The sequence below is a fragment of the Rhinoderma darwinii genome, chromosome 1, assembly GCF_050947455.1.
Source record: "Rhinoderma darwinii isolate aRhiDar2 chromosome 1, aRhiDar2.hap1, whole genome shotgun sequence".
NCBI lineage: Eukaryota > Metazoa > Chordata > Amphibia > Anura > Rhinodermatidae > Rhinoderma > Rhinoderma darwinii.
Window position 1 is genome coordinate 423657230 of NC_134687.1, and position 22988 is coordinate 423680217.

Sequence of the window (22988 nt, forward strand, 5' to 3'; positions counted from 1 at the left end):
GATGCTCTGCTTGGGAACTTCAGCGATAGGAAACCCTTGAAGCCACTGACCATATATGGAGTGACGTCGGGAGCAGGGCTGGAATCCCCGGGCAGAGTATCAGCATATTTGGACAGTGACGTCGGCAGAAGTTGTGGAGTCCCCAGGCAGAGCATCAGCTGATGCTCTGCTAGAGAACTAAAGAGATAAGAAACCCCTGAATTGACCAAATATGGACGTCGGGAGCAGTGCTGGAGTCCCAAGCAAAGCGCTAGCTGATGCTCTGCTCGGGACTCAAGCAATAGGCAATGTCACAGTCCCTTGCGGTCATGTTCACAAACAGCACAGGAAGCAAGAGCTCAGTCACGCGGGGCTATGTCAGAGCATCATTATTATTAGAAAAGCTCCAGGAACAATTCACAAGGTTTGAACTCCACCATTTAGTACAGAATTTTAAATTAAAGTACATTAGTGAGTGACTTTGTTTCACATAAATATATTATTGCAATGCAATTTTTGGTCCCCGGATAACCCCTTTAATTACAGAGTATTATGAATAGCACTAAAGTAGTGGTCCCAAACAGAGCCACAGGTTTTTGACCACTGTACCAAAAGAATAAGTTCTGTCCAGACTTGCGTTAGTTCTTCCCTGTCCAGTGTCCGTTACTTTTATTAGCAATAGTACTAAAGCAGTGGCCTTCAACCTGCTGCTCCCCAGCTATTGCAAAATGACAAACCCAGCATAACCTTAAGGCCTCATGCACACGACCATAGCCATGGCCGTGTGCATTAATTTCTATGAGCCTGTTCCGCAAAACACGGCCTTAACAAGACATGTCTGTTCTTTTTGCTGTCCAGGCTCCTGGGCCATGCATAGACCGTGGAAACCGCTGTCGTGTGCATGGGCCCATTCAAATGAATGGGGCCGCAATTCCCCCGCAGATCTGTAGGTGAATTGCGGCTGCAAAAATACATTCGTGTGCATGGGGCCTAAAGCTGGAAGTTGTCGTTTTGTAACAGCTGGGGAGTCACAGGTTAAAGACCACCGTATCAAAGGAACAAGGCTCGGTTAAGACTTGCGATAGTTCTCCTCTGTCCGGTGTCCATTACTTTTTAAAGATCAGAATAGCATAGCCTGCTGCAATATTTTATCCAGTTAAAAAACAGACAGATACAAACCTGATTATAAGTGAATGGGGATTGAAATAACAGTTATGATGGATCATAATAAATCTGTCATAGCCATTATGGATCCTATAAAAGTCACACGACTTCAGTGTGACCAACACTAGAGATATTTATGTCTAGCAAGGATGATCCAGACCAAACAAAAACGGTAAAGGATATTGGTCGCAATTTCCCCATTTTACATAGGATTGATTTCTGAAGGAATTCTCTGTGATCATTGGCGGCTGTCGTGTACTATATCTGAAATGGCTCTAAATACGGTTGTAGGAATCATTTATTTATAGCTCTGAAGATAGGGATGTATTATTTTTTTTTATTCCTTGTATTAGGATATTGCAGATCTGTTGTATAAGAAAAATGCAGGAAAATACGTAAAATAGATACCCAATTTCAAAAGATTAAACAGGAATACAAATAAAGCTAACCAAAACATCTTATAAATATGCAGTAAAGGTATTACCTCCTTATCACTATAAGAGATATTTCGAATTTCATTCCAAGGGAAGGAGGTTTTTGGGGTCAATCTGTTTTCAGGATCATAAATGTGAAGGCCCAAGGCATCAACTCCTAGCAACAGTTCAGTGCCTTTCTTGTTCTTTGTTTTGGAATGTCAAGACATGGAAGGAAAATGTAATAATTGGGGAATTTGCAGCAAATAAAAACAATATACAAAGAGAAACAAATTTATATTATCCATCTGGGTTATCTGGCATTTCTTTATGCAAAAGCCATTGCATCACTATTATATGTGATCTGCATATAAAAAAAAAAGCTGGGATAACAGACCATATTATCCAAGATTCTTCCAGACCTTGAAATAAAAGTTTTGTAAACTCTTCCTGCAACCCATCCATATTGCAAGGGCCACCCCCATTACACGGACACATTTTATATAAACGTCATGCACCCATGTAACAATGCATCCACACCGTAGACAGTTACGTATGTTAGTCGTTGACTTATTTTTGTCTACCCAGTGTCGGCAACATCTGTTCTAACATCTACAACAGACATTTCTGTACACGGGTGCTTTGCTTTCTAGCCAATCTTCTGGACCCCAGGCTGCTATTTTTAGGCTACACTGATACATTGTAGTAACTTTCAGGACAGGAGAGCACTTTTTGCTACGGCTTATGTATTTAGATCCCAGAGGATTGCCTAGGCTGGACATAATTCTAACAAACTTTCAGCTGTTAAATGTTCAGCCTCTGTATGCAGATAAATCCTGTTGTAACTAAAAACAATCGTGTTTATTTACGTTAAATCATTTAAAAAGGGTTTGCTCCATTAGTCTCATCACAGCAGACGGACCTTTAACCCCAATAATAGGCAACCTAGATTTACCTTCTAGATTATCCAACCGCTCTTTTGTCGCTGCACCAGCCGACCAGCCTTACCTGATCCATCAGGTTCTAAACACTTTTTCTCTAAACCTTATGTTGAAGTAATCCTTGAGCCTGCCTGCAGTCCAGCTACGACCCTGCAATACATTTAGCTACAACACTACTATAAAACTAATTTTCAACAACTGCGATCTCCTAAAACTCCTACACCTGCGACGCGTGTATATAATGGTAGCAGAAACTAAAGATCTGTCTAAATTCTATAACACTACCTTGCAAAACTGGATGGACTTTGACTCATCTCCCACATATAGGACATACCTATGATTTGCTACTTCTCTGGTAAAGGTAAGCAGTTACTTTCATTACTATGCCCCTATGCTGGGCTATCTTTATTCCAACTTCTGCCTTGCTGCTCTGTGTTTGGTTAATATGCGTTCTCCTTTTTCTATTATTGCTGGAGCTTCTCCAACTACTGCGCCAGGTCATTTGTGACAAAAACGTAGTAAAGCCCAGTACTTTCCCCTCCTGATTCTCCTGCATCCTTGTTTATAAAAATGTCTTTAGCAAAGTTTCTTTGAATAAGAATAGGGGTTGTTCCAGTTTGAAAGCCCTTTCCTAGACTGATACCATCCCGGTGATAACTGCTCGCAGCGGGTCTAGCTTCTCTAACCATTGGCGTTCAGCTGTTATCACGGGGGAAGCTCCATTCAGTCACTTATTTTCCCTGCAGCCACTAGAAATGTAATTTTACATGTTGCCCATGTACTACATGGTCCACTCGAGCACAAAGTGGTAGCTGTTCTTTGCAACTGCTCTCCACCAAGAGAGAGTCTGATTTGGCAAACCTCTACAAGTCTGTCTTAATGAGAAATAAACATACTTTAAACTATAAACAAAAAAAGCATGTCCCCAATAATTATCACAATTGCACAATAAATCCATTTCTCACCCGTATGAGAAAATAATTTACTCCATACATCTCTGTGTCTTGTGCTATTTTCAGGTATTCCATTTCAGCTTCATCTCTTAAAAAAAATAAAAAGACATTGCATTGGGCTAATTTTTTCCCAGTGTTACAGCAAACAGTTATATAAACAGCCACAAAAAAAAATCCGTAATTGTCAGCTTACCTAGTGCGCCCACGGTGTTCCGCATACCATGCAGTAATCCTCTCCTCCCACATCTCTGGAGTCATCTGATATAGGTTTATTACCTGATTAACACAAATAATTAGGAAGAGACCATCTACAACATAATATTTAAATGTGTCATTTCACTCAGAAGAATCCGCTATCATTGGCCTCTTTAAGGTGCAGCCAAAGCCTATCAGCGTCATACGTTTCTCTTCATTCATGGCGAGATCCCACTGTTCTGTGGATTAAGCTGGACTTGAATGAAGAGACGTGTATGACGCTGATTTGTCAAGTGTCATACACTTCTCTTTACTACGCTCACTTGGTCAAGAGTAAAAAAAAAAAAAAAAACGCCCACTTGGGCATTAAGAACAAAGTTGCATAACACTTAAAATGCTCATAACCCGATGCCAATACAAGTTTATAAAAGCTCACTAGTTAGACATCTCCTTCAGGCAGCAAAGTCAGTAATCCCGCGCAGGTGGAAAACGGCAATACCCCCAACATTAGATGAGTGGTTTCGGGAGGTTGCCTTGATACAGCGAATGGAACACTTGGTGGCTCACTCCCCGGCATCTGTGGTAAAATACACGTCTACATGGTCTCCTTGGATAGTGTTTCTTTCTTCTCCTTCCTACCTCACGGCGGTAACCTGAGTCGGCCTATGCCCCTGTGAAATGTACTATGGCTTTTGCGCGCTGCTGATTTTCATTCATAATACGCCAGAACTGGAGTCCAGGATCCCCTTGTCCTCTCCCCTCCCTCCTATCCCTCCCTCTCTTGGGGCCTTTTTCTATACTTTCTCTTCCCCTGTCTAGGGTAATGTGCCTCTTCTTCTCTGTTTGAATTAAGTGGTCTCGCTGTACATTCTGTTGTTATGCCTCTAGGATTACTCATGCTACTGTTGTATACCGACCACTCTTTTTCATGTTGAGATGTGTTGCACATTATTGATTTTCCTTTTGGTGTTTTGTTTGTTTTTGCTTTGGTCCACTGACCTTGTTTGTTTTTATTTAGGTGTGGAGGCCTTCCCTCCACTATGTTTTGTAAATTTTGTGTTCTGAAACTCAATAAAAATTTGAATAAGAAAAAAAAAAAAAAAAAATGCTCATAACTTTCAAAAAGAAAAGTTTTAAAAAAAATACAAAAACACCACATTACTTATCTACATTAAAGGGCCTATTACATTAGGTAGATGAAAGGGCAGTTAAATACTGGTGACAGAGCCTCTTTAAGGCCCCATGCACATGACCATATTTTGTCCACCCGTAAATACTGGCGTAAATCGGGTCCTTGGTCACACGTATTCGACCCGTATTGCACCAGTATTTACGGACCCGTGCCGTAAATACGGGTCCGGTGTCACCCGTATTCCACCCGTATTTACGGGCACGTTTTCGCTGAAAAATTACACTGCAGTAATCGGCAGCCCCTTCTCTCTATCAGTGCAGGATAAAGAGAAGGGGCAGCCCTTTCCGCAGAAAAAGTTAAAGAAATTCATACTTACCCGGCCGTTGTCTTGGTGACGCGTCCCTCTCTTGACATCCAGTCCGACCTGCCTGGATGACGCGGCAGTCCATGTGACTGCTGCAGCCTGTGATTGGCTGCAGCGGTCACATAGGCTGAAACGTCATCCCAGAAGGCCGGACTGAAGGAAGAAGCAGGGAGTTCTGGGTAAGTATGAACGTCTTTTTTTTTTTTTACAGGTAGATCTATATTGTAATCGGTAGTTTCTGTCCAGTGTGCTGAAAAAGTTACTGCCGATCGTTTAACTCTTTCAGCACCCTGGACAGTGACTATTTACTGATGTCGCCTAGCAACGCTCCCGTAATTACGGGTGCACACACGTAGTCACCCGTAGTTACGGGAGCCCCATAGACTTCTATGGGCCTGCCCGTGCCGTAATTACGGCCTGAAATAGGACATGTTCTATAATTTTCAACGGCACGGGCACCTTCCCGTAAGCATACGGGGAGGTACCCGTGGCCAATAGAAGTCCATGGGCCCGTAAAAACGTACCGTAATTACGGGCGTTTTTACGTTTGTGTGCATGGGGCCTAAGGCTCATGCACACGGCAGTATTACGGTTTCCTGCACAAGTAGTATATTTAGAGCCAAGGACTGGATCGGATCCTGGATCGCCTTTCTCAACATTGGAACTAGATTTCCCTTTCCTTAAGAAGTCCTGCACGGAGCCATGTAACAGTTATTTTTATTGCAGTTTTAGGCATACAGCTACATGAAGAATTAGCTCTAGCTCACCCTTTTTGGAAGTAGCTCATCCTCTGCCAAGAATCCACGTTTGTGTACAGATGCATCATAATCACCATACTATAAGAGAATAAATTAAAGAATAATGAGTAAAGACAAGGAATATTATTCCTTAGCTATATAGTTATATTAGGAGGCATTATACTCTTTTAGTAGACTCAGTCTATCAAACACAATTTCCTCAACTAGTCTAATTTAAGTGAACATGTAAAATCCGAAAAAAGTGAAGAAAAAAAAAAAAAGTAGTGCTATGCATACAGTATATGACAAAGTATAAACCAGATAAAAACAAAGCGAACTCCATTTTCAGCACTGCGTCTTTAATTTAATTTTTTTTAGACTCTCTCAAAAAGAGTCAGCCTTTCTAGATTTAAAGGGAATCAGTTTAACCCCTTAACGACCACCGTATAGCCTTTTTACGGCGGCCGTTCGGGGTAGTTCTGAAGCGCCGCCTTTTCATGGTGGAACTTCAGAAGAAGTTTTCCCGCATCGGGCGGGAAGCTTCTGAAAACCCGGGCTGTTACGAACAGCCTCGGGCTTCAGGGCAACAATCGGAGACCACTAGCAGTGGTCTCCGATCATATTTAAACCCTCAGAGGCGGCGATCAATAACGAGCACCCAATCTGAGTCATTTTAGAGGGAGGGGCGCCCTCTCTCACCCCACTGGCATACTGCGATGCAATTGCAGGGTGTCAATGGTTTCTATGGCAGCCAGGGGCCTAACAAAGGCCCCCAGGTCTTCCTCTAGTGATTGCATGTTAGGCCATGCCTCTGGCATGGCCTAACAGATGCCTGTCAGCTTTAAACTGACAAGAAATAATACACTGCAATACAGAAGTTTTGCAGTGTATTACAAAAGCGATAAAAAGATCGCACAGTGAAGTCCCCTAGTGAGACTAAAAAAACAAAAAGTTAAAAACGTTTAATAAAAAGTTTGAAATAAATAAAAGTCCCAAGTAAAAAAGAACCCACTTTTTACTGTAACAAAACACTTTATTATGAAAAAAAAGTAAAACGTTACACATATTTGGTATCAGTGTCCATATCAGTGCCATAATTGCTATTTTCTGTTCATCCTGCCTTAAAAAATTTGATATAAAAGTGATCAAAAAGTCGCATGTACTCCAAAATGGTACCGATAAAAACTACAAGTCGTCCCACAAAAGAAAAAAAAAAAAAGCCCTCAACAGCTGAATTGGCGGGAAAAAAAATAAAAAATGATGACTCCTAATATATGGCGACACGAAAACAAATAATTTTGAAAAATAATAAAAAAAAGTGTTTTTACTGTGTAAAAGTAGTAAAACATAAAAAACCTATATAAATATAATATTGCCTCAATCGTAATGACACACCGAATAAAGTTATGTTATTTATACCAAGGCGTCTGTGTCACCACATTATAAGTGGCCTATCTTCTACATAATGTGATCGACGCTGTAATGTAGATTACAGCAGTGTTTTTTTCTTTAGAAAAACAAATTTTTGACGGAGTTATGACCTATTTTATCTTTATGCTAATGAGTTTCTTAATGGACAACTGGGCGTGGTTTACTATATGACCAAGTGGGCGTTGTACAGAGAAGTATATGACGCTGACCAATCAGTGACTAATCAGCTTCATACACTTCTCCCCATTCATTTACACAGCATGGTGATCTTATTACATCACTAGGTGCAGCCATATAAACACACTATAAAACGTTACTCAAGTGTCCTGACAGTGAATATACATTACCTCCGGCCAGGACGTGATGTCTATTCAGAATCCTGATACTTCTGTAGCGTTTCTGTGAGATTTACAGCAAGGCAAGCGTAATCTTGCGAGATTATGATGTAACCTGTCATTTAAAACGAGATTACGTTGGCCTTGCTGTAAATCTCAAATAAACGCTACAGGAGTGTCAGGATTGTGAATAGACATCACGTCCAGGCTGGAGGTAATGTATATTCACTGTCAGGACACTTGAGTAATGTTATAGGGGTCGACTGAAAAATATAAAATGCGACGATGGAAAAACTAAAAAAATAGCTTGGTCATTAAGGTTTAAAATACCGGTCGGTATTAAGGGTTAATATGCTGCCCTATGTAAGGGAAGCATTTTACAGCTACAGGTCCCGTACTCCTAGTAGCCAATACGGTACAAAACAATTTTGTGCCGTTTGGTATACACCAGTTATTTATGAGGTGAACACTGACTGCCTCCCCCCCGCCCCTCTCTGCAGTGATTGATAGGCTGCTCTCTAGTCACATAGTCACAGAAGTCTGTCAACCAATAGGCTAAGAAGCGGGGGAGGGAGGGCAGGATGCTCCCCACACCACTAATACAGCCGACATAACCATGAGTCCGCTGTACTCGTTCAGCAATCCTATAAGCCACACAGCACAAAAACATTTTGTGCCTTTCTGGCTGCTAGGAGTACGGACCTGTTGCTGTAGAATGCTGATCTAGAATAGCAAATCTAGCTGACAGATCTACTTTAAAAAGGATCAGTCACTAGTTTATTAATTCCCCATTTCCTAACTAATCTAATAGGCTCTTTAATGTGGATAACTAGTGTAATTTTTAAAAAGAAACGTTAATTATTTGCAAAGTTGTGTTCATTTTTATACATATGCTAATTTGGCTATACTTGCGAAATAGGAGGGAACTCCTTTTCACTCTGGGTGGCGTAATGTTTTCTGTATGACACTGTCCAATCAGCGTCATACATTTCTCCTCTTCCGAGCCAAGCAACACAGCGTGATAATATAGTATACAGCTTCATTTCCAAACTGAGTTTTCAACTAGTGATACCTCCGGTTCTTTTACAGCTAGAACTGTTCTAGGTGGTCCACAGCCCAAGATATGGCTGTTTTAATTGATCCCCCCCCCCCCCTTCCCTCCAGCCTCAGTCTCTAATACGGTGTGTGAAGCAGTTTCATGCTGATGGGACAGCATCAGAGGCCGTGAGGTAGCTCCACCTCAGGAGAATCGCTGGTGTTGACATTCACTTGTCTAGTATAGCCTCATTTACATATTTAGAAAAGAAAAGCTCATCCCTTTTAAAATAAACTTTTCGGGACACAATTTTCACTAGCATTATCAGTGTGACAGAACCTATTAGATTAGCTAGGATATTGGAAATTACTAAACTAGTGACAGATCCTCTTTAACCCCTTCCCAACATCCGCCGTGTATATATACACGGCCCTGTCGGGCAGGGATTCCCGCAAAGCGCATTTCCATTACGTCGTGGTAATAGTGCGGACTCAGGAGATGAGCCCGCACCATCACTGCCGGGTGTTAGATGAATGGTACAGCTGACACCCTGATGTAACGGCCAGCCTCTGATCCGGCCGATTAACCCCTCAGATCCTGCACGCAATAAAGATAGCAGCATCTATGGGGTTTTTAGTCACCAGCACCCCAGCAACGGTGGATTGCCGGTGGCTGCAATGGAAACCGGATGACTAATACTGGCCTCCCGGTCTGCCAGCAACGGAAGCCTCCTATGCCCCGCTGGGAGGCAGGGCCTAAAAGGCTAGGGAGGCAGTGCCTAAAAGGCTAGCTCCGATCCCTGGTATTAACCCCTTACATGCAGCGATCGAAAGCAATCCCTGCATCTTAGTGTTTTGTAGCAAATCGGTAGCCCTGCATTGCGCTGCCAACAGGAGGCCTAGCAATGGCTTACTGGTCTGCCATTACGGAAGCCGATTAGACCCAGCCCGGAGGCGGAGCCTGATCGGCTTGCTGTTCGTGAACAACCGACAGTTCTAATACATTGTACTACAAAGGAATGGCAATGTATTTAGAACAGCAAACAGTTGGACCTTCAAGTCCCCTAGTGTTACTAAAAACAATGTAAACAAAGTAAAAATAAAACTCGTAAAAAATAAAGTTTCAAGTAATAAAACACAAAAATCGCCCTTTTTCCCTTATCAAGTCATTTATTATTTTAAAAAAAAAAACAATAAACCATACATATTTGGTATCGTCGCATCCGTAACGACCTGAACTCTAAAAACATTATGTTATTTATCCTGCGCAGTGAACGCCGTAAAAAAAACAAAAACCTAAAAAACATTGCCAGAATTGCTGTTTTTTGGTCACTTTATCTTCCAAAAATTGAAATATAAAAAAGTGATCAAATAGACGCATGTATCCAAAGATGGTACCTATAAAAACTAAAGCTCGTCTCGCAAAAAACAAGCCCTCATACAGCGCCGTCACCGAAAAAATTAGAGAGTTATGGGTCTTACAACATGGCGACAGAAAAAATACATTCTTTTTCAAAAGTTATTAAAAGTTGTAAAACACAAAAAAGTGCTATAAATTTGGTATCGCCGGAATCGTACTGACCCGCAAAATAAAGGGAACATGTAATTTATGACGCGTGGTGAACGCTGTATAAAAAAATAAAACTAAAAAAACTATGCCAGAATTGCTGTTCTTTGGTCACCTTGCCTCCCAAAAAAAAAAAAAAAAAAAAACGGAAAAAAAGGATGAAAAGTGATCAAAAAGTCGCATGTACCCCAAAATGGTACCAATAAAAACTACAGCTCGTCCCACAAAAAAACAGCCACTACGTCTATGAAAAAATAAAATAGCTTAAGGCTCCATTAAGTCAGGAAAGAAAAATATGCAATTGTGCAGGTCCGAGGTGAACATTTATTCTGTTTCAAGAGGGGATTTTATCAAGGCCCTAAAATTAGGAAATCAGGAAGAGGAGGGTCCAAACATATCTGCTGGAAGCGAGGGCGCCCGTATTATACCAGGACAACACTTTCCCAGCAAAATTCACCAAACTGCAAAGGTGCGTGTACTAAAAGGGGGTAAAAACTACACCATTTATCAGTGCGACACTGGCCTGTGCAGAAAGGATTGCTTCACAGCATAACACACATCCATGGATTATTTTACACCATTATTATACCACCTGACTATGCCCAGCTTACATATGCCCCCACATTATAAACTGAATTACCAGTAAAACTCCAAACTACTACCAAGCAAAATCCACGCTCCAAAAGTAAAATGGCACTCCCTCCCTTCTGAACCCTACAGCGTGCCCAAACAGCAGTTTACTTCCCCATAAATGGCGTTGCCAAAGCCGGGAGAACCCTTTTAACAATTTTTGGGGTATTTGTCTCCAGTGGCACAAGCTGGGCACGACATATTTGCCACTCAAATGGCATATCTAGGGAAAAATTTATCTTTTTATACTTTGCACCATCCGCAGCGCAATCATTTATGGAAAATACCTCTGGGGTGAAAATGCTCACTACACCCCTTAACAAAATGCCTTGAAGGGTGTAGTTTCCAAAATGGGGTCACTTCTCAGGGGTTTCTCTCTTATTATTTCACATCAGAGCCTCTGCAATTGTGAACAAATACTCTAAGTCACCAAATAAGGCCTCAATTTCGCATGGTACTCTTTCACTCCTGAGCCCTGTCGATCGTCCAGGCAAAAGATTAGGGCCACATGTAGGGTGTTTCTGAAACCGGGAAAAAACAGCATAATAATTAGAGAGCTGTCTTTTCGTGGTGGCACAAGCTGGGCACCACGTATTGGCATATCCATGGAAAAATTCCAATTTTCAATCAGCAACATCAAGTGCACACTAATTTCTGCAAAACACCTGCGGGGTTAACATGCTCACTACACCACTGGGTGAATACCTTGGAGGGGTGTAGTTCCCAAAATGGGGTCACTTCAGGGAGGTTTCCACTGTTTTGGTCCCACAGGGGCTTGCAAATGCGACATAGCGGCCGGAAACATATCCAGCAAAATCTGCACTCCAAAAGTCAAATGGCGCTCCTTCCCTTCTGGGCCCTACTGTGTGCCCAAACAGCAGTTTATGAAAAAATATGGGGTATTGCCGGACTCGGGAGAAATTGATTTACAAATGTTGAGGCTCTTTTTTCCTTTATTTGTTGAGAAAATGAAAAATTTTGAGCTGAAGCTAGATTTTATTGAAAAAATAAAAAATATAAAAATATATATATATATATTTTTTTTTCTATTTTAACTGTCCAATTCTAATAAAAACGATGAAACACCTATAGGGGTCAAAATGCTATCTACACCCATAGATTAATTCCTCTAGGAGTGTAGTTTCCTAAATGGAGTCACTATTGGGGAGTTTCCACTGTACTGGTACCTCAGGGGCTTTGCAAACGTGACATGGTGCCAAGAAACCAATCCAGCAAAATCTGCGCTCCAAAAGCCAAATGGTGCTCCTCTTCTGAGCCTTGCCATGTGCCCAAACAGAAGTTTATGACCACATAAGAGGTATTTACATACACTGGAGAAGTTGCTTTACAAACGATGAGGAGGCTTTTTCTTTTTTTATTCCTTGTGGAAATAGTGTTTTTTTTTTTTTTAAGCTAAAACGATATCTTATTGGAAAAATGTTTAAAAAAAATATTTTCACGTCCAAATTCTAATAAAATCTATGAAACACCTGTGGGTTCAAAATACTCACTACACCCCTAGATGAATTCCTTGTGAGGTGTAGTTTCCAGAATGGGGATCATTTTTGGAGTGTTTCCTTAATTTTGGGGTGACTTATTGGGGGTTTCTAATCCTTAAGGCCCTCAAAGCCACTTCACAACGGAACTGGCCTCTGCAAAAATAGCCTTTTGAAATTTTCTGGAAAATTGAGAAATTGCTGCTAAAGTTCTAAGCCTTGTAAAGTCCTAGAAAAATAAAAAGGACATTCAGAAAACGATGCGAACAAAGTTAACATGTGAGAAATGTTAACTAGTAAATATTTTGTATGGTATTACTATCGGTTTTACAAGCAGATACATTTAAACTTTGAAAAGTGCAAATTTTTCTCAAAATTTTTGTATTTCTCACAAATACATACAGAATTTATAGACTACATTTTTTTCACTAACAAAATCCAACATGTCACGAGAAAATCTCAGAATCGCTTGGATAGGTAAAAGCATTCCAAACTTATTACCACAAAGTGACATGTCCGATTTGAAAAATAAGGCTCTGTTAGGAGGGTCAAAAGTGGCCACAGCGGGAAGGGGTTAGAAAAACTTTAAAAGGGAGGGGGGGGAAAAAGTAAACACAGAACATAGAATTAGCGGACAACAGCAAATGCAATAAAAGCTCTTCAACCCCTTCCCTCTATAACCCACTTTTCACCTTCCTGACAGAGCCTCATTTTTCAAATATGACATGTGTTTCACTTTATGTGGTAAGAACGTCGGAATGCTTTCACCTATCCAAGCGATTCTGAGATGGTTTTCTCGTGACACATTGGACTTTGTTACTGGCAAAATTTGCTTGATACGTTCAGTATTTAAAACACCAAAATTTTAGCGAAAAATTGCAAAAATTAGTATTTTTCTCAATTTAAATGTATCGGCTTGTAAGACTGGCAGTTATAACACACAAAATTGTTGCTAATTAACATCCCCCATATGTCTACTTTAGTTTGGTATCATTTTTTGAACATCCTTTTATTTTTCTAGGACGTTACAAGGCTTAGAACTTTAGCAGCAATTTCTCACATTTTCAAGAAAAGTTCAGTTGTGAAGTGGCTTTGAGGGCCTTATAGATTAGAAACCCCCAATAAGTCACCCCATTTTAAAAACTACACCCCTCAAAGTATTCAAAACAGCATTTAGAAAGTTTCTTCACCCTTTAGACGTTTCACAGGAATTAAAGCAAAGTAGAGGTGAAATTTACAAATTACGTTCTTTTTTTCCAGAAATTCATATTTAATTAAAAAAAATTGTAACAAAGTTTTACCAGAAAAATGCAACTCAATATTTATTTCCAAGATTCTGCAGTTTTTAGAAATATCCCACATGTGGCCCTAGCGTGCTACTGAACTGAAGCACCGGCCTCAGAAGCAAAGAAACACCTAGCGGATTTTGGGGCCTTATTTTTATTAAAATATATTTTAGGCACCATGTCAGGTTTGAAGGACTCTTGCGGTGCCAAAACAGTGGAAATTCCCCAAAAGTTACCCCATTTGGGAAACTACACACCTCAAGGAAATTATCTAGGGATATAGTGAGGATTTGAACCGCACAGGTTTTTACAGAAATTATTGGAACTAGGCCGTGAAAATTAAAATCTACATTTTATGTAGAAAATGTAGGTTTAGCGATTTTTTTTTTTCTCATTTCCACAAGGACTAAAGGAGAAAAAGCACAGCAAAATTTGTAAAGCAATTTCTCAGAGCAAAACAAAACCCCACATGTGGTCATAAACGGCTGTTTGGACACACGGCAGGGCTTAGAAGGGAAAGAGCGCCATTTGGCTTTTGGAGATCACATTTAGCAGGAATGGTTTGCGGAGGCCATGTCGCATTTGCAAAACCCCTGAGGGGACAAAACTCCCAAAAAGTGACTCCATTTAGGAAACTACACCCCTTGAGGAATTAATCTAGGGGTGTAGTGAGCATTTTGACCCCACAGGTGTTTCATAGAACTTATTAGAATTCGGCAGTGAAAATAAAAACAATCCTTTTTTCTTCAATAAGACGTAGCTTTAGCTCAACATTTTTCATTTTCTCAACATAATACCCCCATATGTGGTCATAAACTGCTGTTTGAGCACAAGGCAGGGCTCAGAAGGGAAGGAGCGCCATTTGGAGGGCAGATTTTGCTGGATTGGTTTCTGGGCGCCTATGGGACCAAAACAGTGGAAACCCCCCAGAAGTGACCACATTTTGGAAACTACACCCCTCAATGTATTCACCTAGGGGTGTAGTGAGCATGTTAACCCTGCAGGTGTTTTGTAGAAATTAGTGTGCACTCAATGTTGCAGAGTGAAAATGGGATTTTTTCCATAGATATGGCAATATGTGGTGCCCAGCTTGTGCCACCATAACAAGACAGCTCTCTAATTATTATGCGGTGTATCCCGGTTTTAGAAACACCCTACATGTGACCCTAACCTTTTGCCTGGACATTCGACCAGGCTCAGGAGTGAAAGAATTGGGCAGTGAAAATAAAAACAATCCTTTTTCTTCAATAAGATGTAGCTTTAGCTCAAAATTTTTCATTTTCTCAACAAATAAAGGAAAAAAAGAACCCCAACATTTGTAAAGCAACTTCTCCAGAGTACGGCAATACCCCATATGTGGTCATAAACGGCTGTTTGGGCATACGGCAGGGCTCAGAAGAGAAGAAGCGGCATTTGGCTTTTGGAGCACAGATTTTGTTGGATTGGTTTCTTGACACCATGTCGCTTTTGCAAAGCCCCTAAGGTACCAGTACAGTGGAAACTACCCAAAAGTGACCCCCGTTTTCCAGGTTTTAGAATCACCCTACATGTGACCCTAATCTTTTGCCTGGACTTTTGACAGGGCTCAGTATTGAAAGAGTACCATGTGAAATTGAGGCCTAATTTGGCGATTTACAAAGTATTGGTTCACAATTGCAGAGGCTCAGATGTGAAATAATAAAAAGAAAGTGATCCCATTTTGGAAACTACACCCCTCAAGGTATTTATTAAGGGGTGTAGTGAGCATTTTCACCCCACAGGTCTTTTCCATAAATGAATGCGTTGCGGATGGTGCAAATTAGAAATGTATATTTTTCACTAGATATGCCATTTCAGTGGCAAATACGTTGTGCCCAGCTTATGCCACTGGAGACACACATCCCAAAAATTGTTAAAAGGGTTCTCCTGGGTATGGCGATGCCATATATGTGGAAGTAAACTGCTGTTTGGGCACGCTGTAGGGTTCAGAGGGGAGGGAGCGCCATTTGGCTTTTGGAGAGACGATTTTGCTTGGTAGTAGATTTGTTTGAGTATTGTTGGGGTTTCCGTTTATAATGTGGGGGTACATGTAAGCTGGGCAGAGTACATCAGGGGGATAGTCAGGTGGTATAATAATGGGGTAAAAAACAAACAATAAAGTGATCCATAGAGGTGTGTTACGCTGTGAAGCAATCCATTCTGCACAGGCCAGTGTCGCACTGATATATGGCGTCCTTTCTTATGCTCCTTTTGGTCCACACTCCGCAACTTTGCAGTTTGGGGAATTTTGCTGGGAAGTGTTGTCCTGGTATAATACGGGCACCCTCGCTTCCAGCAGATATGACAGGGCCCTCTACTTTCTGGTTCCGTAATTTTAGGGCCTTGATAAATCGCCTCTTGAAAACAGAAGAAATGTTCCCCTCGTGCTGCACAACCGCATATTTTTTATTTCCTGACTTATTGGAGCGTTAACTAAATTTTATTTTTTCATAGGCGTAGTGATATAAGGGCTGTTTTTTTGCGGGACGAGCTGTAGTTTTTATTGGTACCATTTTGGGGTACATGCGACTTTTTGATCACCTTTTATCCTATTTTTTGGGAGGCCAGATAACAAAAAAAACCGCAATTCTGGCATAGTTTTTTGGGGTTTTTTTATACAGCGTTCACCACATGTTATAAATTACATGTTACCTTCTGTGGGTCAGTCCGATTCCGGCGATACGTATTTTATAGCACTTTTTTATGTTTTACGACATTTTGCACAATAAAATTACTTTTGTAAAAATAATGTATTTTTTCCGTCGCCAAGTTGTGAGAACCATAACTTAACTTTTTAGTCGACGGAGCTGTATGAGGGCTTGTTTTTTGCGAGACGAGCTATAGTTTTTATAGGTACCAGTTTTGGATACGTGCGACTTTTTGATCACTTTTTATTCCAATATTTGTAGGACAAAGTGACCAAAAAACAGAAACTCTGGTATAGTTTAAGTTGTTTTTTTTTTTTTACGCTGTTCACCGCGTGCAATAAATATTATAATATTTTTATACCTCAGGTCATTACGGTAGCGGCGATGCCAAATACGTATGGTTTATTATTTTCTAGATAATAAAGGACTTGATAAGGGAACAGTGCCATTGTGTTTTATTTTATTACTTGAAACTTTTATTATGTTTTCAAACTTATTTTTTTCACATTTTTTTACACTTTTTTTCAAGTCCCACTAGGGGACTTGAAGGTCCAACTGTCAGATTTTTTTTTTCTAATACATTGCGCTACCTACGTAGTGCAATGTATTAGATCGGTCAGTTATTCACAGACAGCAAGCCGATTAGGCTTCGCCTCCCGGCAGGGCCTAATTGGCTTCCGTAATGGCAGAGCAGGAGGCCATTGTGTCTCCTGTTGCCATAGCAGCAGTCGCCAGTCCTCATTGCCTGTCAGGGCTGGCGATCTGCTAGCAACCGCTAAGATACAGCAATCGCTTTTGATCGCTGCATCGAAGGGGTTAATGGCAGGGATCGTAGCTAGCTCCGGTTCCTGCCGTTACAGGTGGATGTCAGCTTTAACATACAGCTGATTTCCACCGCTGACGACGCCGGATCAGCTTCTGAGCCGGCGCCATCGGAAGCCGTTCAGGCTCCGCCGCTGGGTGGGGGCTGGAAGTTTTCCGTGCTAGGCAGACCGTGAGGCCAGTATTAGGCCTCCGGTTGCCATTGCAGCCAACGGAAATGAAATTGCTGGGGTTCCAATAAGCTGCAAACACCTTAAATGCAGCGATCGCGTTTGAGTGCTGCATTTAAGGAGTTAATGGCTGGGATCTAAGCTAATTTCGGTCCCCGCCATTACAGCCGGATGTCAGCTGTAAGATACCGCTGACATCCGCCGATGATGGCACCGGCTCAGCTTCTGAGCCGGTGCCAAGCATTTGGGATATGGATACGGCAAAATGCGGGAAGCACTAGCTTTCCATGGCGTACCCATACGTCAAATGTCAAGAAGGGGGTTAAAATTATTAAATCTATTAGTAAGTTTATACAATTTAACAAATATGCATGTTTTAGTACTTTAACCTCCTAATAGTTAATGACAAATTTCGCTTCAAGGTGGTGTTACACTTTAAATGTTTGTATATCTATACAAAGAAATGCATTGCAGATTAGTAAAAACACTTTCCTTCACAGAAGATGCAATCACAATGAAGTACCCTAACAACGTAGCTACTGTAAATGGAGAACACTCACTTTTGCTTGAACAGCATAGGATGCTAACAGCACAGAAGCTTCTGGTGGGCAGTATATTTTCTCATCCAGTATCTGCTTTTTAACCTGCTCAAATAAATAATAGAATAGATGATTGAGAACTATAAACATACAGAAAAAAAATATTTGATTTTTGTACTCACTGTAAAATCCCTCTCTCGTTAAATTCTTTGGGGGAATGAGACCTGAATCGACCATTCTCCCACCTTGATCCTTTAACGCTCGGGTGTGCTCTTGTATCCTTTCCACCTCTCCTTTACCCTCTTTTTTCCCTCCTATTGCACTGCTCTCTCCTTTTATTATTGTCCTTGGTTTCCTATCCTCCCGCGGAAGGCTCGCCTTGTTGCTTCTGCGATACTTTTACTACTTATCTTGGTTCATATGCAAGTTTGTAAGTGTTACACACCAGTGCTCCTTTGTAGACTATATGCAACGCTGTGTTTTTAGGTGTTTTTTTAAACTTATTATTTTATACCTTTTTCAGAAAATGCAAAAATATTTTTTTTTAAAAAAGATATAATATTTGGGGGACACACCACAAGTCTAGCAGCCTTGCCACCAGGAGGTTGACACTTAGTAGGAAAGAGTCCTGGCTCCACTCAGGCAGGCCATACCCCTCTTATAGAAACTGCCAAAAACAACATGTCTACGATCCAGGGAGAAAAACCAAAAACAACCAGAACCCGGGTCCAGAAAACTAAAGAGGGTGGGATCTTAGTCCACTATTTAATTCAACGAGAAAGGGATTTTACATAGAGTACAAAAATCCACTTTTCTCGTTAAGAACATTGGGGGATATAGCACAATGGGATGTCCTAAACAGTCCCAAAAGGGAGGGAAAGAGAGAAAAAAAAAAACAGCCATGCGACCTGTGTAACACACAGCTGCCTGCAGGACCTTGCAACCGAGACCGGCATCAGAGGAGGCCAAAGAATGGATCTGGTGGAATTTTGTGAAAGTGTGCACAGAAATCCAGGTAGCAACCTTGCGAACCTGAGCAACTAAAGCTTGATGGCGTATTGCCCAGGAGGCACCAATAGCCCTTGTGCAATGGGCAGTAACCCGAAGGGGAGGAACTTTATCCTTGAAGAGATAGATTTCCAAATTCACAGCCCAGATCCAGCGAGCAATAGTGGCCTTAGACACCACCAACTCCTTGCAGGGTCTAGAAAGAACAAAAGGAAAGTCAGAGCGCCAAAACGACGGTCAGGGCCAAATAGATGCAGACTGCTCTAACAACATCGAAACAGTGTAGAGCCGGGGGGCGTGGCCTGGAGACACGGGGAAGACGTGCTTCCTAAGTGCTCCTGCTTACCAGGCTTGGTTTAGGTGACTTCGACCCTGGTTTTCGTCACATTCAGGGAGCGGAGGTCTGTGTCTGACTGCCGGGGACGGAGAGAAGGTCCAGGTGGTAATTTTTGTGACTTTTGCTACATTTTGGAGTTACGGCCTACCGCGGACTTGAAAGCCGGGGCCTCAATTTTGGAGACTGTTCTGGCCGCAGCACTTCCGGCGCCGGAATCTAAACAACGAAACTACCACCTGTAGCAACGCTCATCAGGTGAGGTCATGCTCCTCACAAAAAGTTCTAACCCCGACCCTTAGCTCTCCAGACTCTTTATATCAAGTCTCTCACTCACCCATAGAATGTGGCCTAGCACCACGTGTAAAGCCGGGGCCTAAATTTTGAGTGCCCCACGCTCCAAGGACTGTTCTCCCCAGGCACCTCAACTTCAATATTCCCTGAACGATACAAAGACTGAATATTGCTACCCTCAGAGTCAAGGGAATAATAGGGACTCTTTTCTGACAGAACTTGATCTTGTTACGGAGTTACCTGTACCAGCACAATCATTGAAATAAAAAGGCCCGAAACAAACAGGCACAGAATCGCACCCCCACTCACAAGCAGAGATGGACAAATTAGTAAAGAAAAAAAAGAGGGGGGGGGTCAAATCGACCCAAATCATCCTCACCATTAACAGACATCCCCAAAAAGCGGAGACTCAGAGTTGGAGCATCTTTGTGAGGATGAACAGAATATAGAGGAAAAGGAACTTCCATTTACTAGATCCTTTATGAAGCGAATTATTGGCAAAAGCGCTTGAACCGCTCGCCAACCATCTTTCTGATATTAAGCAAGAACTCTTAGAAGTGGGAAATAGAGTTGACGCGCTGGAAAAGACACAAATTACCTTAATTTCCTCCTCTACTGATCTCACCGTTTGCCTACAGTCTCAAGAAGAGCATATTAATAAAATGTATTCCATATTAGAAGACCACGAAAACAGATCGGAGGAACAACCTCCGAATCTATGGTCTGCCTGAGTCAATTGCCAATGAGGATATCCTTAACGCTCTAACCTCGACGTTCCATAAATACTTAGACCCCGAGGATCATCCAAACCTAGTCAGTCATCAAGAGGGCTCTTAGGTCACGAAGACCAAAGCCATCCCCTTCGGACCCTCCGAAGGACATCATTTGCAGAATTTTGGACTACAGAATTAAAGATCGCATCATACAGAAAATCAGAACACATTCTCTATGGAGAGACCCACATTTCTATCTACCAAGATTTGGCACCATCCACTCTATACAAACGACGGCTCCTGAAACCCTTTACGTCTGTACTACGGCAGAAGCAGATTCAATTTCGCTGGCTCTTTCCATTTGGACTTTCCTTTTCCGTAAATGGGAAGAGATTCACAGCTAGATCATCTTCAGACATCAGAAACATCTGCTCTGAACTGGACATCTCTCTGGAGGTTTATCCTAATCTAGAAATGGTGCATGATGCAGCCCTTCTCCAACACCTTCCTCAATGGGAAACAGTTCATTCACCTAAGAGTCAAAGAGCACGACGCCGATCTCACAAGACTCCAATGTCCTCTTCACTATCAGACCCCTCTTTAGTATGAGGGGACTCTAACGTCTAATGCTTCACTCCCAAGACTACATCCAGAAGTGGGTGTTTATATCCTTTCAAAGATCTGTTCCGAGTGTGAACAGAGTCTGTCTATTATATTCATGTTATTTACCATAGCTAGACTTGACGGATTCTGAGAACTAGCCAGAACGGTTTACTCATGTACCACTAGGTCTCTGGAATATCTTTACAATTAAACATTTCAGTGTAACGTACTCTAGCTCTCTATTACTTCTAATTTCTGGTTTCACATATAGTTAGTGGTTGTGCATATGTCCTATTGAGGAAGGATACAACCAATACATAGGATTTCTATGCACTCTTGAAGCTGAACTTAGATAGTGAGAGAATTTATGTTGACTTATATTTCCTACTTCACTCCCCCCAACTTGCTGTTAAACAGCCAAGCGTTCATTCTGGAATGCCGAGATATCTAACATCGTTCTTCTTAATTGTGAACTCTATCTTTCATTTTACTACTCCTCCATGTTTATTTTCGCAGGGGGTTATAACACTTATAGTCAGAAGACTATTTACATCACATATAGACATAGTTGTATTACCCAGTTTGGTAGTCCCAAAAAAAGTGTAAGGATTACCCTGTTACACCAATGTACCTATACCTGGTTTCCTAATTCCAATATGATATCAATCACCTTAAGATCTTCTCTATTGATCTACCACGTCAAATGACATTTGTTCGCTTGCAACAGTTGATCATGGTGAACCAATTCACCGATGTTAAACTTATAGTATTGTTACAAACGGTACTAGTTATGTTTATGCTCCTTTCATCCCTTGTTCCCCTCCCCCATTTTATAGGACATTTCTTAGAGAGATACAGATTCTAACTTCTCCGACTCTGCAAAGTCACAATGACTAACTCTCTACCAACATGGTCAATAGTCTCTTACAATGTTAGAGGCCTAAACTCACCGATCAAACGTTCGCAAATCCTACATTATCTAAAAAAAAACAAAAGCGGAAATTGTATTGTTTCAAGAAACCCATCAACGGGCCAATAAGTCCCCTTCTTTCCATTGATCGCACTACAACATATGGTTTCATTCGTATTCCCCAAACAAAAACTCCTGTGGAGTCGCAATAGCCCTCGCCAAATGCGTACCCTTTGTTCTACAGGATACACATTCTGACAGCGATTGCAGATACATATTCATAAAAGGCCTCTTGGCTGGATCACTAGTTACGATGGGAAATACAAATGTAACTAACACGAACCAGGCTTCTTGGATCCCATCTGTCCTAGACAAAGCTAGGACTTTCATAGAAGGTATATTTTTAATGGGTGGCGACCTAAACGAAGCTCTGGAACCGAGCCTTGACTCTTCCTCAAAAAAAGTCCTCACTTTCGCACAGAGCACTCTCACTTTAAAAAATCTCTTCAGTCCTTCCCCTTAATAGATACCTGGCGGTATATGCACCCAACAGCAATTGATTATACGCACTACATCTCTCCACACAACTCATACCAGAGACTCGACTATTTATTTCTTCCTCTGTCGATATTACCAAATATTGCGGAAGTACGAATTCTTACCACTTTACATTCAGATCACTCTCCTCTACGGTTACGCAGCTCGCTAACACATAGAACATCTGAAAATAAGACATGGTCCCTAAATGAAAGTCTACTCAACTCTGATGCTATTCGAAAACGTATTGCCTCGTCTTAAATATCTTATTTCCAAACGAATACTTCGGATCAATGCCCCATGCCAGTGATTTGGGAGGCCCATAAAGCAGTGATCAGAGGTGAATTCATTTCTATTAGTTCGTACCAAAAAAGACTTAGAAGGCGAAACCTTTCTGCATTGTATGAGGAAATTTCCAAACTGGAACGACAACATAAAAATTTGCAAACCCTAGACATCTTTACCTCGCTCACGGCTAAAAGGCAATCCTTAACCCCTTAAGGATGCAGCCTAGTTTGGGCCTTAAGGCTTAGAGCCCATTTTTTAAATCGGACATATTTCACTTTACGTGGTAATAACGTCGGAATGCTTAAACCTATCCAAGCGATTCTGAGTGTTTTCTCGTGACACATTGGGCTTTATGTTAGTGGTAAAATATGGGCGATATATTCAGTGTTTATTGGTGAAAAATTGCAAAATTTATAAAAAATATAATTTTTCAGAATTTAAATGCA

General features: G+C 41.3%; 1 protein-coding gene across 6 annotated transcripts in view; it reads right to left on the minus strand.

The window, feature by feature from the left end:
• The window catches only part of NF2 (NF2, moesin-ezrin-radixin like (MERLIN) tumor suppressor), a 184580-nt gene that overhangs the window by 143241 nt on the left and 18351 nt on the right, over positions 1 to 22988 (minus strand). For 5 of the 6 annotated variants that reach the window (XM_075829842.1, XM_075829810.1, XM_075829849.1 and 2 more), the window contains exons 5-9: positions 17877 to 17960; positions 5909 to 5977; positions 3644 to 3726; positions 3463 to 3538; positions 1628 to 1762 (exon numbers count right to left, since the gene is read on the minus strand). In XM_075829842.1, the coding sequence (XP_075685957.1) occupies positions 1628 to 1762; positions 3463 to 3538; positions 3644 to 3726; positions 5909 to 5977; positions 17877 to 17960 (447 nt within the window). The remainder of the gene's footprint in view (positions 1 to 1627; positions 1763 to 3462; positions 3539 to 3643; positions 3727 to 5908; positions 5978 to 17876; positions 17961 to 22988) is intronic. The other variant, XM_075829860.1, reaches the window with a different exon arrangement.